This window comes from Poecilia reticulata, chromosome 9 (assembly GCF_904066995.2).
Source record: "Poecilia reticulata chromosome 9, P_reticulata-male-v2, whole genome shotgun sequence".
NCBI classification, from domain to species: domain Eukaryota; kingdom Metazoa; phylum Chordata; class Actinopteri; order Cyprinodontiformes; family Poeciliidae; genus Poecilia; species Poecilia reticulata.
In genome coordinates, this window is record NC_088838.1 from 32,514,851 (window position 1) to 32,532,687 (window position 17,837).

At 41.3% G+C, this 17,837-nt stretch overlaps 1 protein-coding gene across 6 annotated transcripts in view; it reads right to left on the reverse strand.

Moving 5' to 3' along the window:
* Positions 1 to 2,006: 2,006 nt before the first annotated feature.
* adamts3 (ADAM metallopeptidase with thrombospondin type 1 motif, 3) overlaps positions 2,007 to 17,837 on the reverse strand; it is a 200,617-nt gene continuing 184,786 nt past the window's right edge. For 4 of the 6 annotated variants that reach the window (XM_081610942.1, XM_081610940.1, XM_081610943.1 and 1 more), the window contains 3 exons: positions 12,772 to 12,979; positions 8,976 to 9,108; positions 2,007 to 7,703 (listed from right to left, as the gene is read on the reverse strand). In XM_081610942.1, the coding sequence (XP_081467068.1) occupies positions 7,273 to 7,703; positions 8,976 to 9,108; positions 12,772 to 12,979 (772 nt within the window). In that variant the 3' untranslated portion in view covers positions 2,007 to 7,272. The remainder of the gene's footprint in view (positions 7,704 to 8,975; positions 9,109 to 12,771; positions 12,980 to 17,837) is intronic. The other 2 variants (XM_081610941.1, XM_081610944.1) reach the window with 1 other exon arrangement.

Sequence of the window (17,837 nt, forward strand, 5' to 3'; positions counted from 1 at the left end):
AGATGGCTGCCATTTTTGGGGCTTTTATGTATTTATGAATTACTACAATAAATTATATAGATGCCCAATTCTTGCATGACATTTAAGTTAATCTTCTCATCAAGAGATGAATTAAAGAAACATACATTTATATCACTTGCTTACGCTACATAATCTCCATTCGTTGAGATATATATGTTCAATTTATTGATATTTAAAATGTGATTTTAAAGATATTCCCACTTATTTAAGGAGAAGTCATAACCGCAGGTCTGAGCCTGGTGAACAGGAGGAGGATAATGTTAAAATATTCAGCAGCCTTTGTTAAAATCATCCTGTTCTGAGCCAAAGGGCCCAAAGACAATTAAAACCTTTTCCTTTGACCTTCTGAGTTCCTGCTACTGATTCTATTGTACAGCAGCTACAGATGTAAAAATAGTCAGAGCCTGGTTATAATGCAGCTCTGCAAATGCAAGCTGCTTTAAGACTCTCAGCTTGATTTATAGGAAAGAAGACACACATTTCTGACGGGGTTTCCGACAGACTGTTGTTTGATTTCTTCAAACATGGCCGGGGTTTTTAAAATGGAAAACAAAGCGATAAACAGTCGAGTGATTCTCCGGGATTTTCTCTTCAACCAGTGAGTATCTGTCAGCGAAAAAAAGAAAAAAGTCTAAATCTCTGGTGCCTGAAACAAAAAATCAGCAAGCAGAAAATGGTGAAAGCAGGGATGTAACAAAGTCTTTGCTCCTGTCCAAAGGATAAATATAACCCCTGTGGGCAGCAGGAAGGAAGAGACGATATCTTAAGAATAAAAATGTTATTTTATATTCTATCTAACAAGGACAGTTCCCCTGAGAGTAAAAAACTATTTTTCCAGGGAGTCCTGGTCAAGCAGCAGAAAAGACAACAATTACAAGTAGTTGCACAATTAAAATGCCTTTTAAATGATTAAAAACAATCATAAAGACCCAATCTGTGGTGCTTCCACACCATCACACTCCCACCACCGTGTTTTACTGCAATGCGGTGTTACTTTTTCACCAAACGCAACGCGACACTTCAGCAAAGAGTTTAACTTTTGTCTAATTCCACAGAATCTTTTCTTAAAGTTTGCATTTGTTCTGGGGAAAATTGAGATGTTTTATAGCATGTTTTAAATGTGTTGCTTTCATTCCTTCATGCTTGTTTGAGAAATCATTTAATCTCCATGGCAACCAGTCAGCTGAGCTAAACGCCTGGTTCGGTCTAGCTCCTCCTGGGACCTGCAGTTTCCACAGAGCGCCGCAGCTCCTTCAGACTAGCCAGCAGCAATTAGCAAACACCTGGTGGAGCTGCTGAGCTCATTACAGGAGCTGCTTCTATGAGCAGCGCTGGTAAAAAATGTTGCTAAAGGGTTAATCGAGGAGCCATGTTGGGGCGACTTCCTGAAGGCGGAGTTTCAAAAAGAGCAGGAGCTTCTTAAAGAGACAGAGGCCCAATTTCAAGGCTTTAAATTACAAAGTCAGATTTCTTTTCAGTCAGTTACTGGATTATCCTATATAATGGAAAACACACAGTACTACCCTTTTAATGACGTTTTTGCTCAAATGTATGAGGTTATAATGAGCTTTCAGCAGGTCATGAATATATTTGTAAGCAGTCAGTCACAGCACAGGAGAAGGAGTGGACTCCGTGTTTCTCTGAGGTTGATGTTTGGGTGAATGAATGCCGCTGGCAACAAGAACTTGAGTGTTTTTCTCTTGTATTTCAGGCATTTAGAACTGAATGTGTGGAACGTTTTACATGCCGAGAGGAAATTCTGACTTCGCTTCTGTTGTGTACCAAAATATCAGAGGAGCATTTTTCCCCACTTTTGTGACACGACTTCACGTCACGCAGCACTGTTGCCTTTCTGAGCGGAGCTGAATGTTCTCCGTCTGCATGCATGACCCGCTTCTGACCCGATGACCCCTGGAGCGAGACACCAGCCATGGACGCTTCTCTGACAAAAGAAAAAAAACAACAACACTGTGCAGAAAGTCACATCAATTCATCAAATCCTTTTATTGCTATGTGCTCCCCAATACAACAAACAGCATCAGTAGTGTGCAAATCCATCTACACAAACAACACAAAGCAAAACAGAGCAGAAGCTGAGGGTGTTGGAAAGCGCGGATAGAAACGGCGTCGATACAGAACATGGAGGATCCTGTGCTGGAACGTCTGTCTGCGGCTCAGGGATTGTCATTTATCACCTACAGCTACGCTATCATCAAGCTCTCTAGAACATTAGCAGCAACTTTTAAAGGCAGCAATTAAAGAGGAACTGGGGAGGAAAATGTAAAACTAAAAAAGAAAATGTCAAAGAGCATAAAACACTCGTTTCTTTAACTCTGATCAGTCAGTACATGCTGCTGTGATGTACAGTCACCAAAAACAGCCGAGAAAAACAGACTCAAAACTGAGCACGTATATTTACAGCTAAACACAAAATCCTCTCTATTCTATCACATTTATTTAATCTGAGTGACGAAAGAAGGTGATTCGGTTTCCATGATGTACCTGCTGCCGTTTCCTGCACAGACTGTGAAAAAGCACAACCATTTGACTTTCAATAAATATCTATGCACTCAATGCTATATACACGTCTAACTGTACATCGGCACACAGGAGTGAGTGTGAAAAGCTGAAAACTATTTGCTGAAAACACACAAAACCGTGTCTTTGGCTATTGCAGTCAGATGCATGGTGGTGGTTAGGAAATCCTTCTCAGAAATAAATTAGCTTTCTTCTCTGCAGAACTTCGGTTCACCGTAAAAAAGCGATTATTAAAGAATCTAGGAGAAAACAGGTTTCATAGACGGTAAGATTCAGTTGAAATCCAGTTTTTTGTGCTTAATTTGGCTTTTATCCTGTAGAAAAACGAAACGTCATCAGTTTGGACGCAGACGTTTTGAACCGTTTTTATTTCCAGACTTTTTTCTCTTTGAGCTCTAAAACAATAAATCAACTGGAATGTGTAAGTTTTTATTGTACATTTATTAAATTAGTTAATAATATATATATATTCAGGCTAAGCTGGTATGAAGTAAACTCTTTCTAATAGAGGTTGAACAGTTTTTTTTGTTCTGGTCCACATGTTAGTACTTTTATTTCCCAGTAACACGGCGAAATAAAATCTATTTATTCAACAGCTGATCCAATAACAGCTCAGCATTAATACCTGAACAGAAAACAGTTGAGAGGAAAATAAAAGTGGAATTACTTCCTACATGAATTAAACATTTGTGTAGGATTTAAAAAAATAAAAGCACAAATGTCTGTAAAGCCCTTTGGTTCCTGAAGCCCTTAACCAGTTTTATCGCAAAGTATTAGCAAATGAGAAAATCCTTGATTTAAAAGAATCAGCACCTTAGGATGTTTAAAAGAAAAATATTTGAAAACTCTAACAATAACTTAATTTTAAACTCTGTAGCGTATCTGACATTCATTTTAATGGACTATGTAGATGAGGTGAAGTGTAAAAATAACGCCGACACCACATTATAACGCACCTAAAACTGTAACATAAATACTATAAGATGCACACAAAATGGTCCCCAGATGAGCCAAGTTACAAAACAATGACCTGAAGCTGTTTCCAGTGGTGAAGATTCACTCACCTCAGCATGCTGGAGGCTGGAAACTGAGTGAAACTGATGGCATGACCTACTTTCTGATTAATCTAGTGAACAATTATCTGACACTAACTAAAAAACAAACAAACGCAAGAAGGAAACAAGACTGAGAACATAATTGAACATCTTTGATCCCAACAGATGCAACGGGATGTTCCAAAAAAAATCTGCTTCGTTTTGTCACTTTTAGACCTACATCACATCCATCACCCTCGTGGGGTCGGGAGGAGCTGCTGCCTCTCCAGCTCAGGTTCCGGGTGAGAGGCGGGGTCACCTGGACAGGTCGCCTGGACAGGTCGCCAGTCTGTCGCAGGGCAACACAGAGACACACACTCACACCTAGGGGCAATTTAGAGAGACCAATTAACCTGACAGTCATGTTGTTGGACTGTGTGAGGAAACCGGAGTACCTGGAGAAAACCCACCATGCACAGGGAGAACATGGAGACTCCATGCAGAAAGACCGGGAATCGAACCCAGAACCTTCTTGCTTCAAGGCAACAGCTCTACCAACTGCGCCACTGTGCAGCCTCAGTACAACATATCACTTTTATTTCATTTTTTAAAAGTTTCACAGTACAAAGATTAGCTTCCTACATGCAGCGTTATTTCATGAATCGTGAACATTTTTACTCAGACGTGAAATGTTAAAGAAGTGAATCAAATCAGACACTTACTGGCTATCGGTCACTGCTTGTTTGGACTCTGTTGACATTTTAAAATGCTCCTAAAAGTTTCACTAAATCCTCATGAATATTCCTGGGACATTTGGCTCCATATTGACAGATTTATTGGCTGCATTGATCTGAAATCCCTCTTCCACCACATCCCGGAGTTTGGCACCAGAGGCTGTTAACTTAGTTTTATGCTGCATAAAGTTGAGTTTTTTGGTGCTAAAGCAACATCACTCAATAGGTGCTATGGAGTCCAACATAATGGACAATATTAAACCAGCAGCATTAAACCTGTTTCTCTTTTTAAGCAGATAAGAGATTATATTCCATGTACCGTTGTGGCTAGAAGTGGCTATTTGAGCCATCGTTCCCTTCTTATCGTCTCCTACCCGTTCTGTTCTGGCATCAACCAGGCCTTTTTGTCCACACAGCTGCTACTTATGGGGTATTTTCTCTTTTTCTGGCCATTATCTGCAACTCTAAAAGATGAAAATCCTGCAGTACTCACACGATTCAATCTGACACCAACAACTATGCCAAGTTCAAAATCCTTTAAATCCCCATTTTGTTCCCCATCTTGATGCTTAGTTTAAATTTCTGCCTCGATGTCTAAATAACTTGAGTTTCTGTTTTTTCGGTGACTGATTTGAAATGTGAGTTGCTGAACTGGTGCAGCCAGTGAGTCTCATCTGATTCGAACAAAACTCTCGTTCAGATCGCAAGTCTTAAAGACTTTAAATATCCTAAATGAGGATTTAATTCACTTATTAGAAGATATGTTCTTACTAAATTAACAAACTGGCTTCACCTGTTTTTAGGATGACAAAACATCTGTTTGTTCTGTGAAATGATCCTCCAAGCGTTTCTGTCTTTTTGTTTTTTTCATTTGACAGTTTTAACAAGCTTTGTCTTTTTGAGCTGCCTTGTATGCAGGCATATTAAAGACATTCTTGTGATGTAGGTGGGTTGCACAGTGGCGCAGTTGGAAGAGCTGTTGCCTTGCAGAAAGAAGGTTCTGGGTTCGATTCCCGGCCCCGGTCTTTCTGCATGGACTGTTTCCTCCCACAGTCCAAAAACATGACTGTCAGGTTAATTGGCCTCTCCAAATTGCCCCTAAGTGTGAGTGTGTGTGTGTGCATGGTTGTGTGTCTCTGTGTTGCCCTGCGACATACAGGCGACCTGTCCAGGGTGACCCCGCCTCTCGCCCGGAACGTTAGCTGGAGAGGCACCAGCACCTCCTGACCCCACTGAGGGACAAGGGTGTAAGAAAATGGATGGATGGATAGATGTTGTACTTTAGCTTTAGGAAGTGAAACCAAAGTAAAATTCATTTGCTTGTTTGCGCTAAACTTGGGGATGCGGCTGATTCAGATTTAGAAACTAGATTTAGTTTTTGGACAGAGCTGGAGCCTTAGTTTACAGTAAGCTAAGCTAACCGTCGCTAACTCTAGAATCAAATGTGCCACCGTTTATAACAAACACAAACATACAAAAAAATATATTTGTAACAAGAAAGTATTCAGAATATATGTTCTGAATATTTTAACTAAATTTTCATTCCTTCTGATATTAACAGCACCAATTTTGATCATGTTAGCCACACTAAGCTAGCAAATGTGATCATGTTAGCCACACTAAGCTAGCAAATGTGATCATGTTAGCCACACTAAGCTAGCAAATGTGATCATGTTAGCCACACTAAGCTAGCAAATGTGATCATGTTAGCCACACTAAGCTAGCAAATGTGATCATGTTAGCCACACTAAGCTAGCAAATGTGATCATGTTAGCCACACTAAGCTAGCAAACGGGAATGTTTTAAAGTTTTCTTGATTTCTCAGGGTAATACTGATATTTTCATGTGCGTATTTACAGAAAACTGTAGAAATACTGTCAGAAATTAAAAGTCAGCACATCTCAAAAAAAAAAAAAAAAACCCAAAGCTGGTTAACGTTTAACCTTTCATGTTAGTTTTGATTATTTTATTTTTTATTGACCAAGTTTCTAAATATTTCAGGGATTTTTTGGCAAGAAAAATGGCCGTTAAAGGATTTTGTTAAAAACTTAAAAACATTCCAGAAAAACCCTTAGTAAGCAAATGAGCAGAGCAGAGTCTAATATAAAAGTTATCAAAACATTTTAGTTTTTCTCGCCTCACAAATGCAGCTTGAAATTTTCCCTTTTCCAGATTTAAATGGCTCTGTCTGCTGCGTCTGTTAAGCACTTAATGTAAACCTTTAAGCACAACACTGCTCAGTTTCAAAACTCAAAAATATGTATATATTTCTATTAAAGAGGTTATTGAAACGACTGTATGATTGGTTTTAAACTCATACAACAGCAAAAAACAGAAACCGAATCCTTGTGTTAAAGCGATTCAGACTAAAAACCGGAGATGAGATTTAATTCCTAAACATTTCGATACGTCTCAATGTTTGTCGTTTTTAGCTGTTGGGAGTATTAGCAGCAGATTTTACTGAGGATGATCGTTGTGAACTTGGCTTCTGCTAACGGCCCTCGTGTTATTTATGACAGAAACTGAAAAATAAACCAATCAGAACAAAGATTTGGGAACTTTAGCAAACATCTCACTGAAGTTTCGATTGTTTCTACATGACCAAAATCCAGAATTCGATACTGTGTTTTGAATAAAGCAGCAGTTTCTTTGGAAAACTACGTGTTGGACTCAGACTGACAGTCTTTCTCAGTTTCGTTTTGTAATTTGACTGGAACGAAATTCCCTTTGGGTCGTTTTTTATTTGAACTCTTCCAGCTCACAGACTGAGGGAGCCGTCTGGGAACGTCAGCGTTGTGTTTCAGGTCCATTTCAGGGGCGATGATACGGATAAAAACAAAGTGAACCAGCACTTTTCCTTCCACCTTCCGACTCTCTGTGGTGTATTTGGTGAGGCTGGAGAATCTACTGTCCATGAGGAGTCCTGAAGGGAACACGCTTCACTTTCATCTCTCAACTTTAGAGTATGACGTAGGCCACCGGCTCGCCATCAGACCGCCTGACCTTTGACCTTCTGGCTCCTGGGGGAGCGATGGGGTGAGCTTTAGATCTCGTGGGACTCTCCTCGGTGCTTTGGAGATCTTTGGCTGGCCTTTCTTCAGCGGCGCCGGGGTTGCGATGCGTTTTGCAGCGCTGCTTTTCCCTGAGCTCTGCTTGCCGCTGGCGGTGGCGTTGGCCATCAGCGTCTCCAGCAGCTGGGAGGCCGATCCGAAGCGGACGTGTTCCTCCGTCTCCGCCGCCTCCGAGAACAAAGACAAACCTCCGGTGCGCTTGCTGCACGACTCGCAGCACAGCTTGTTGTAGCCTGGAATAGAGCAGTATCTTGCCAACACCTCCATTTGGCAGAAGATGGATTTGTCTCCGCTGCACGGCTCATCTGGAGGTCAAACAATGACGGCTCGGTAAACATCACACCAACAGGAAATGCATCACAGAGCAAAGAGGTGCTTCCTTTGTTCAGAGAGTCAGAGGTGACAGAGGTTAGACACAAATCATTAGCTGCACTTTCAGAAAACCGGAGCTCTGCTGCGACGGGAGGCGTGACGCGAAACGTACAAATGAATTCCAGGAAGGTTTCGCTCCGGTTCACGCTGCCACTCATTATTCATACATCAGAATCTCAGTGGTAGGCGTTTTCTATATCTAAAGAAGAGAAATGTGCCGGTGCACCACTTAGGAAGCATTACAGCCACTCCACAGCAACTATCGCAGTAATAGAAAACCTGCTTCCTGTGCCACTAATGCATTAAAGCATTATACAGAAACTATTTGGAAAATATGTAGTTTAATAGCAGGAATAGCTAAAAGCACAGCAAAGTCTGGAAGTAACTCAGCTAAACATAAATTATTGGTTTAAATTACTTTTTTATTCTAACCGACACAATAAAGGCCTAAAAGCTGCTTATGTAACTTTTACACAAAATGTTTTTACATATTTACTGTCAACAATCTGTGAAAAGGTCGACGTCCTCCATCTTTTACCTGAGCTACTATTACTGTCTGAAGAAACGAACCGCTCCCGACCAAAACCAGCCAATCAGAGCCAGGAGGAGGGGCTTAGTGCTGTCAAACATCCTCGTGTACTCTCTGCTAAATGTAATAATGCTGGAGAAAAAACTTAATGTTACAGGAAAACCGTTTATCCGCTGTTATCGGTGGCTATGCTAACTAGCCTTAGCATTCATCACAGGCTCTGCCAGCTGTAGCGCAGCAGACAGAAGTACAGCGCATATATGAGCATGATTGACAGCGCTAAGACCCGCCTTCCGTCTCTTAGTGCTGTCAATCATCCTTGGGTACTCGGCTTGTAATAACGATGGAGAAACAACTTACCATTAGAGGACAACCGTTTATGCTAACTAGCCTTAGCATTCATGGCACCCTATGCTAGCTGTGGCGTAGCAGAGGGCAGTGCTGTGCGTGGACAGGCATGATTGACAGCGCTAAGACCTGCTGACTGGGAGAGGAGCTCAATCTTTTCACAGATTTTCTGTCTCTTACTAAACTGTCACAACCTGGAATCTGTCTGAACAAATATTGGAAGAAACCTTTTGTTTTATAAAAGTTACATACTTCAGCTTTAAGGTAGGAAAAAAATACAAACTTGCATGTAAAACCGAAATGGACCTCAGGATAAATGACCTCTAACCTGTGGCATGCTCACCGTGGCACGGACCCGGCCTGCACGGCCGCACCGCCTCAGGTTTGTCCCCGTAGCACTGATCTCCGGTCTTGCAGGTCACAGGCCGCCGCTCCAGCCCCTCGCCGCACGTCACGGAGCACTGGACTCGGAAAGAGCAGAGATCAGTGGAGGAAGGTCACACAGCCAACATCTGGTTGGGATAACAAGCCGACTTCGACGTCCACCTGGAAGCTAAATGCCTCGCAGCGTCGTGTTTACCTGCAGCCGAACGGGGAAGTCTGCAGGGAATTCAACCAACCAGATGGCACCAAAACATCTCAGCTGCTGGAAGCTGTGAGACTTTCCAACCATTTACTTTATGAAGAAACTTTCTATTTTTTACTTTTTGAAAGTTTCTCTAGGTTGCAGGTAACTTTGGTTACTTTGTTAGAAGTATTATGTTTGTTATCATTCTTACATTTATAATTTTATGTTACTAGTTTTTATTTAGAGGTTTCTTGTCCCAAGTTGAAACTTGGGAGACAAAGTTAAATCTTCCTTAATCAAGCATGTTTGTACAGATGGTGACTTAGATCTTCCTGGGAAAGTCCTGAGCTGTAGAACCTATCTATGTGTTAATTTAGTTTCTGTGTCTCCCCTCTGTCTGTCTGTCTGAATTCACATCCTACTGTGAAGATAGGATGTGGGTTTCACCCCCTCCATTCCTGTTCACACCTTTCTCTCCCCTGCTAATAAAAGAGACAAACAAACTGAAGGTTTTCAGAACGCTCTGTGAATGGCTCGGAGGAGCTGACAGAGTTTTTCTCCTTCTGCAGAAGCTGGCTAAAAACTCATATACGTTGTCTGTGGTTCTCTTTTTCCATGTAGGTTTCAGAAAATACCTAACATACTTCCACTGTGTAAGTGGACATAACAGCTGCCAGAGTCATGAAGCCGCGGCTGATGTCATGAAGTGTCATTTGGTAAATAATGACACTTTTAATGCAAAGTTGATACTTGCAATTTAGCAGTAAATTGTCATTATTTACCTAATAATGCAAAGTTGACACTTTTTAAAGCACTTTTAATGCAACAACAGTAATAAATGCTCATTTAGACTCCTTCATGCTCATGACAGGCGTCGGCTTTATGCAACCCCTTCAAATAAACGCTGCAGAAAAGACCATCGATTCCTCTAACAAACTGTTCAGCTCAATACGTTTAGAGAAAAATCAATTTGTCTTTCATAACGAGGCTTCAATCACCTCACGACAGCAGGAATGCACCTCATGAGCTGAATGACAGCTTTAAGAGGAACGTGTCAAATAAAACGACACCATTAACAGAGTGCAAACCACGTCACACAGGTGTTATTTTCATCATCAGCAGGTTGTTAAACTGCTGCTGCTGCCTGTTAAAATCGGATCTCCAGCTGCCTGGGTGGAGATATGAGCTCATGTCTGAAATCCTTCTGCCTGAATGCTGCCCATGAAAAAGTTTCAATGTAAAAATGACGAGTGAGGAAGATCCTCAGCAAAACTCAGTTTTTACTCAATTCTGTAGCTTTCGGTGAACTTCTAAATCTGCTCCTTAGTCGCATCTTTTCGGGGTTGCTACTGCCTCTAGTGGCGTGGAGGTGGTAACACAACTGGCAGTGGGGGGAATAAGGAGGGTTCGGTGAATGCGCATATGAAACTGGGGGGTTCGGTACCTCAGAAAAGGTGTAGACCAATAATCCCATCCTAACCTGATCAGGTCAGCATAATAAAACCACTTCTGAGCTACTTTACAAAACATTTAACCCTCCTGCTTTGTTCGTTTCTGAGGTACAGCAATAATGTTCGTGGGTCAATTTGACCCGGGGAGAGTTTTATCATGTCAGGAACCAAAAAATTCCTCCAAAACATTTTTTTATCTGATTATTAACTCTAATACTAACCATCTCAATCAAAATTTGTGCAATTATGTTTTTTATTTCTCACAATTTAAGGATTAATGACGACAACTTACTCAATTACTCATTTGGACATAAAAAATGGGATTTACATTTTTTATGTCCACTGAAAAAAAACCTAGACACAAAAAAACAATAATTTCCTTGAAAGTGATCTTTGGTAAATTTTTTTATATTACATTTAATTTTTTTTTTCAAAGCGTGATCTTTATAATTGAACTTGAGACACACAAACTGTTCCGGGTCAAATTGACCCGCCAATTAAAATCAAGATAAATGAGTCATGCAGAGAGTATTTATGTTTTCCTCCACTTCTACTGAGTGTCACTCAGTGTGGGTGGAGTTTGTCCACTCAGTGTGGGTGGAGTTTGTCCACTCAGTGTGGGTGGAGTTTGTCCACTCAGTGTGGGTGGAGTTTGTCCACTCAGTGTGGGTGGAGTTTGTCCACTCAGTGTGGGTGGAGTTTGTCCACTCAGTGTGGGTGGAGTTTGTCCACTCAGTGTGGGTGGAGTTTACCCACTCAGTGTGGGTGGAGTTTACCCACTCAGTGTGGGTGGAGTTTGTCCACTCAGTGTGGGTGGAGTTTGTCCACTCAGTGTGGGTGGAGTTTACCCACTCAGTGTGGGTGGAGTTTGTCCACTCAGTGTGGGTGGAGTTTACCCACTCAGTGTGGGTGGAGTTTGTCCACTCAGTGTGGGTGGAGTTTGTCCACTCAGTGTGGGTGGAGTTTACCCACTCAGTGTGGGTGGAGTTTGTCCACTCAGTGTGGGTGGAGTTTGTCCACTCAGTGTGGGTGGAGTTTACCCACTCAGTGTGGGTGGAGTTTGTCCACTCAGTGTGGGTGGAGTTTGTCCACTCAGTGTGGGTGGAGTTTGTCCACTCAGTGTGGGTGGAGTTTGTCCACTCAGTGTGGGTGGAGTTTACCCACTCAGTGTGGGTGGAGTTTGTCCACTCAGTGTGGGTGGAGTTTGTCCACTCAGTGTGGGTGGAGTTTGTCCACTCAGTGTGGGTGGAGTTTGTCCACTCAGTGTGGGTGGAGTTTACCCACTCAGTGTGGGTGGAGTTTGTCCACTCAGTGTGGGTGGAGTTTGTCCACTCAGTGTGGGTGGAGTTTACCCACTCAGTGTGGGTGGAGTTTGTCCACTCAGTGTGGGTGGAGTTTGTCCACTCAGTGTGGGTGGAGTTTGTCCACTCAGTGTGGGTGGAGTTTGTCCACTCAGTGTGGGTGGAGTTTACCCACTCAGTGTGGGTGGAGTTTACCCACGGGAACAGAATAGGTTCCCGTCAAAAGTTGTATGAACACCTGCTTTCTCGCAGTTCATTGTGAAGTAAAGAGAGCAGGAAGAAAGTGGGTTTGTGTGTGTCTGCGTGTGTGTGTATGTGTGTGTGGTGTGTTGTGTTTGTGTGTGTGTGTGGTGTTAGTGTGTGTGTGTTGTGTTAGTGTGTGTGTGTTGTGTTAGTGTGTGTGTGTGTGTGTGTGTGTGTGTGGTAAAATATGGTTCATAGCTGTAAGGAAACAAACAGAATTGGACATTTTTAATCTTTTTTTGCACTTTAACTTGACTGCCGGGTCAAATTGACCCGAACAGTATCGATGTAACAAGTAGAGGCAGGGGGGGCTGCAAATGTGTAAAATGAATAAATTTTCAATTTATATGTAGAATTCACCTATTAAGACAAATAGAAAAAGTTTCATGCAATAAAAATACTTGCAACTATTTTAAAAATATTTTTAAACTTTGAAACGGGTCAATTTGACCCGCAACATAACAGGAGGGTTAAGATATTTTACCAGTGATGTGAACTGGAACCAAGGACAGAACTTTGTACAAGCCGTAGTGTTTTCTGGTCAGAGAACGTTTGTAGTACCTGAGACCAGCCGCTCGTCCTCCACTGGGCCGGACACGGGGTTCTGTTACAGGGTCTCCGGCTCTCCGGCTTCTCCCCGCTGCAGTATTTGCTGTGGATGGAGCGGCTGGAGTCGTCGTGGAGGAACTGCATGCAGCGAACCGTGCGGATCTGGAAACCCAGGGAGCCGCAGGTTTTGGTGCAATGCTCCCAGTCTTCAGAGATCCATCTGAATAATTTAAAACAAGGAGAACGCCGACGCCGGTTATGATGTGAAAACTAATTTTAAAACAAATTTAAATAAATGTCCTCATCTGCAAGTAAACATGTTCTCATTTATTGGGTGTTCTCGTGTTTTTAAAAGATAAAATTAGCATAAGAACAAGATGGAAACCATAAACTTCAGAACAAAGTATTTATTTATTAACATTTCAACTAGGAAAGGTTGCAAATGAGCCATTCATTCAATGGTGCATTCAATTTATATGGATGAAATCAGAATTATGAGGTTTCCTACTCACCTTGACTTTTAACTAATGCTAATAGCTAAAGTATGACTGCATAAAACATTATGAAAGTTCCAGTAAAACTGGGTTTTTTTGCACATATGAATCTTTATTATTATTATTATTATTATTATAAGTACATTGTTAGTGTAGTAAATTAAGTAGAGGATCTTTGACTCTTTAATTGGAGAAGACCAGAGGAGCTCACACATTAATCCCACAAGGTTAGAAAACACAACCCAAATCTTTTTACATATTAATCATGGTTCAAAACGTACAAAACAAATAAATCAGCACACAAAAAGACTAAAGTTCACCAAAAGGCATCATGATTATTGATGCTGCCCTGAGCTAACGAGACTAAAAACAGGCCTTCTGGTCATCAGGAAGCTGTTTTGCTCCAGACCAGCGTCGAATCATCATTTCTGCGTCGCAAAGAAAATTATTCAGGATTCATGGAAATGTGTGTAGTGATAAAAATGGGCAACTTCTGAACCCAGACAGGAGTTCTCCACTAAAAATGATTTCCATTTCTTTTATAAAAACACTTGAGTGGTTAAAGGGAACATATTTAAATGAGAGAAAATGACCTTGTCAGAAAAGCTTAAGCCCATATCCAATTGGGAAAATGCGAAATAACTTAAAGATCAGTGAAGCAGAAAGCAGCCAGGAGGCGAAAGGAGCAGGAGAAGTTTCAGATACCTGCACAAAGTTTGCAAAGAAGGAGTTTGAAGAGGTAAAGACGTGGTTTGGTTAAATAGATATATACCCTGAGGTCAGCTTTCTTTCGCGTTTTGTTTATTGCAGAATAGGACATCTTTCACACCTTTAAAGAGGAGACACGCCAGGTTGATCGCCATTTTAATTCCAGCTGGTAATAATCCACAAAATACCAGAAGGCATGAAGGCCTTTCTGAGGTATTTTATCACAGAAAAATATGTATTTATTCCCTGAGAGATGCGGCTCTGTTCAAAACAAAACAAAGCCCAGCGGCTATTTATGGTATTTCCTTTCCAAATAAGCTGCTACGCTGCTGATTCATCCGACACATCCCTTTAATCATGACAGCGAACGGAGGAAGGCAGTCATCTCTGTGTTCGACTCTGCAGCTGCTCGCTGCCACAGCTGCAGCCAACACTGACTCACACTTCTGCCCCAAATCAACTGCTCTGCAAGGGGAAGTTAGCTTCCTCACTTAGCTTCCTCACTTAGCTCACTCTCTTAGCTTCCTCACTCAGCTTACTCTCTTAGCTTCCTCACTTAGCTTACTCTCTTAGCTACCTCAGTTAGCTTACTGCGTTAGCTTACTCTCTTAGCTTCCTCAGTTAGCTTACTCTCTTAGCTTCCTCACTTAGCTCACTCTCTTAGCTTCCTCAGTTAGCTTACTCCGTTAGCTTACTCTCTTAGCTTCCTCAGTTAGCTTACTCTCTTAGCTTCCTTGCTTAGCTTACTGTTAGCTTACTCTCTTAGCTTCCTCACTTAGCTTCCTCCGTTAGCTTACTCAGTTAGCTTACTCTCTTAGCTTCCTCACTTAGCTTACTCCATTAGCTTCTTCACTTGGTTTACATGGTTAGCTTCTTCACTTAGCTTACTCCATTAGCTTCTTCACTTGGTTTACATGGTTAGCTTCCTCACTTAGCTTACTCCATTAGCTTCTTCACTTGGTTTACATGGTTAGCTTCCTCACTTAGCTTACTCTCTTAGCATACATAGTTAGCCTCAGTTTACACCGTTAGCTTACTCAGTTAGCTTCCTCACTTAGCTTACTTGGTTAGCTTAATCAGTTTGAAACTCACTTGACTTGTTCACTTAGCTTCCTCAGTTAGTTTACTCAGTTAGCTTACTCTCTTAGCTTCCTCAGTTAGCTTCCTCACTGCCAATACTCTCTTCAGAGAAAACATTCCTTTACTGGAGCAAGTTTGTTCGCTCAGACGAACAAGAACAAAAGCTTCTACACTGTAGGTAGATTTCACTATATTTTATGGGTGTTTATAAGCTTCATATCTGTTTGCAGCTTCCAGCAACTGTTCAGCCTGATGCTCCATCAATCGCTTGCGATCAAATGACAAAGGAAAGACGAAGGACTCGACACTCTATGTTCACTTGTTTTTGCTAAAGAAACAACTTTCAGGGAGAGAGAGTCACAAACTGCGTTAAACTATTCACCTAAAGCAAGAGGAAATCAGCAGGCTTTTGAAAGATGGTCTAATTAACCTGCCGCTTCCTATTTTTATGCCACTTTATTCAAAGCTATTCCTGAAAGTGAAAATATGAAATGTCAAAATTAATAATAACTCAGCAGGAAGGAGAGCGGGTGGGAGGACAAATTTACGCTCGACTACAGAAAAGAAATAAATTAAAAAGTCGACACGGTTAAAATGTTTTTTTTTCTCCAGCCGAGTTCAGTTTAATCTGTTCGTTTGTTCAACCGGCAGAATCCTCTTTTTTCAAAGATGTCAAATATTCCTGTTATTATATGGATGGTAACTAACTAATAACGGTAACGCTTTATTTGAAGGGGCGTGAATAAGACTGACTGTTATAAACATGTCATAACACCCGTTATGAACATGAAGGAGTCTTTATGAATGACTGTTGTCATGAAACGTCATTCCATAAATAACGACACTTTTAATGCAAAGTTGCGTTAAAAGTCCATTAAAAGCGCCAACCTTGCATGATTTTGTAAATTATGATAATTTAATGCTAAATTTTGTATTTTTGTTTATAAGCTCTGCTGTGGAAGTGAAGAGGAGCCGTTACTTTAAATCAAACAAGTTTCACTCCTTATTCACCAAAGTTCAGATCTTCATCCAGTTTTCTTTCCGGTGCAAAGAGTTGAACATTATTTAAAACCGTACTTAACGAAAGGATTGTCACTTTTTCATTGTTGCATATTTTATTTAAATTTCCTTTAATATTTTGTATTTTAGGGCTGCACAGTGGTGCAGTTGGTAGAGCTGTTGCTTTGCAGCAAGAAGGTTCTGGGTTCGATTCCCGGCCCCGGTCTTTCTGCATGGAGTCTCCATGTTCTCCCTGTGCATGGTGGGTTTTCTCCAGATACTCCGGTTTCCTCCCACAGTCCAAAAACATGACTGTCAGGTTAATTGGCTTCTCCAAATTGCCCCTAGGTGTGAGTGTGTGTGTGCATGGTTGTGTGTCTCTGTGTTGCCCTGCGACAGACTGGCGACCTGTCCAGGTGACCCCGCCTCTCGCCCGGTACGCCAGCTGGAGAGGCAGCAGCACCTCCTGACCCCACTGAGGGACAAGGGTGAAAGAAAATGGATGGATTTTGTATTTTATAAGATTCTTACATTTCTGATCGGCTGATGAAGGATTGGATTAAATTACATTTTTTCAGTAATATTTGGGTGGAGGCTTTACATAAACTCAGAGCTTTTGCTGCTTTATTAGTAGTATTTTCTCTTAAAACAAAGTAAACACAGTTTGTTATTAATAAGTAATGCCTTAATGTTAATAAAAAGCACCAATTCCACTGACAGATTATAGATTATTTCACTTACAACAAGACATTTTTCCGTACGTGAGATAATAAAATCAAGGTTATATGTGGCCTACATTCTGCGAATATAAAGTTTCCATCCACAGAAGCACAAACAGCTTATAATTAACATTTCTAAATTAATGTCTGAAACAAAATAACTTCTTCTACTGTCCTCCTGAATGATAAAATCTAGAAAACGGACATTTTCATGTTTATAAGAAAACATTTGAAGCTCAGACATAAAAGCTGCAGAGGGATTAATCTGGTTATTTTAGTTTCTAATTGGCTGACAGCACAAATATCAACCGACTGCATTGTTTGATCATCAGGATCAATTAAAATGTGTGTAATTGACTTTGGTTCAATTAAATTAGCTTTCCTTTGTAAAGTCAGACAGCACGTTAAATATACCTTAATGTCTAAAAGAGACTCGCATTAATCCACTAGTGAACAAAACACTGAAACATGTTCAAAAGCAGGAAAAAACGTTTTTTTTATAAAGTTTAATTTTGGTTCACAGGAGCATGAAGAGGAAGTGCTGCGGTAATCAGAGGCAGCGCATGCAACGCAGCACCAGAGGGGGCGCCAAAACCCCGTCTGGAGGGGGCGGCGCGCCGATGATGTTCTCCCTACACTTCAGCGCGCCTTACGCTCCTTCACCTGGCGCACATAACGACGTAAATGTAGCGAGTTTTACTCGATTTATGTTTTCGCATCCACCTAGATAATGTGTAGCTGTGCCACTGATCAGAGGAAGTCGATCGGCGCGCAGCGGGCGGCCATCTTCCTTTTTCCGTCCTGACAAAACGTTTTCAAATCCCTTTAACTTTTTTCTTCTCTGCTTCAAGGGAGCAAAACCGCGAATGAATCATCTTTAAAGAATGTTGAGTAACTCCACTGGTTTTCTAAGTTTCTCTTTGGCTGCTTTTACTTCGTGTTCAGTCCAGTTTTTCTTACTGCTCAGGATAACAAGCTGTTTAGGAAAGAGCAGAAATGTAGACGACACACCTACCGCAGATGGACTTAGACCAGTGGTTCTTAACCTGGGATCGGTCGAACCCCAGGGGTTCGGTGA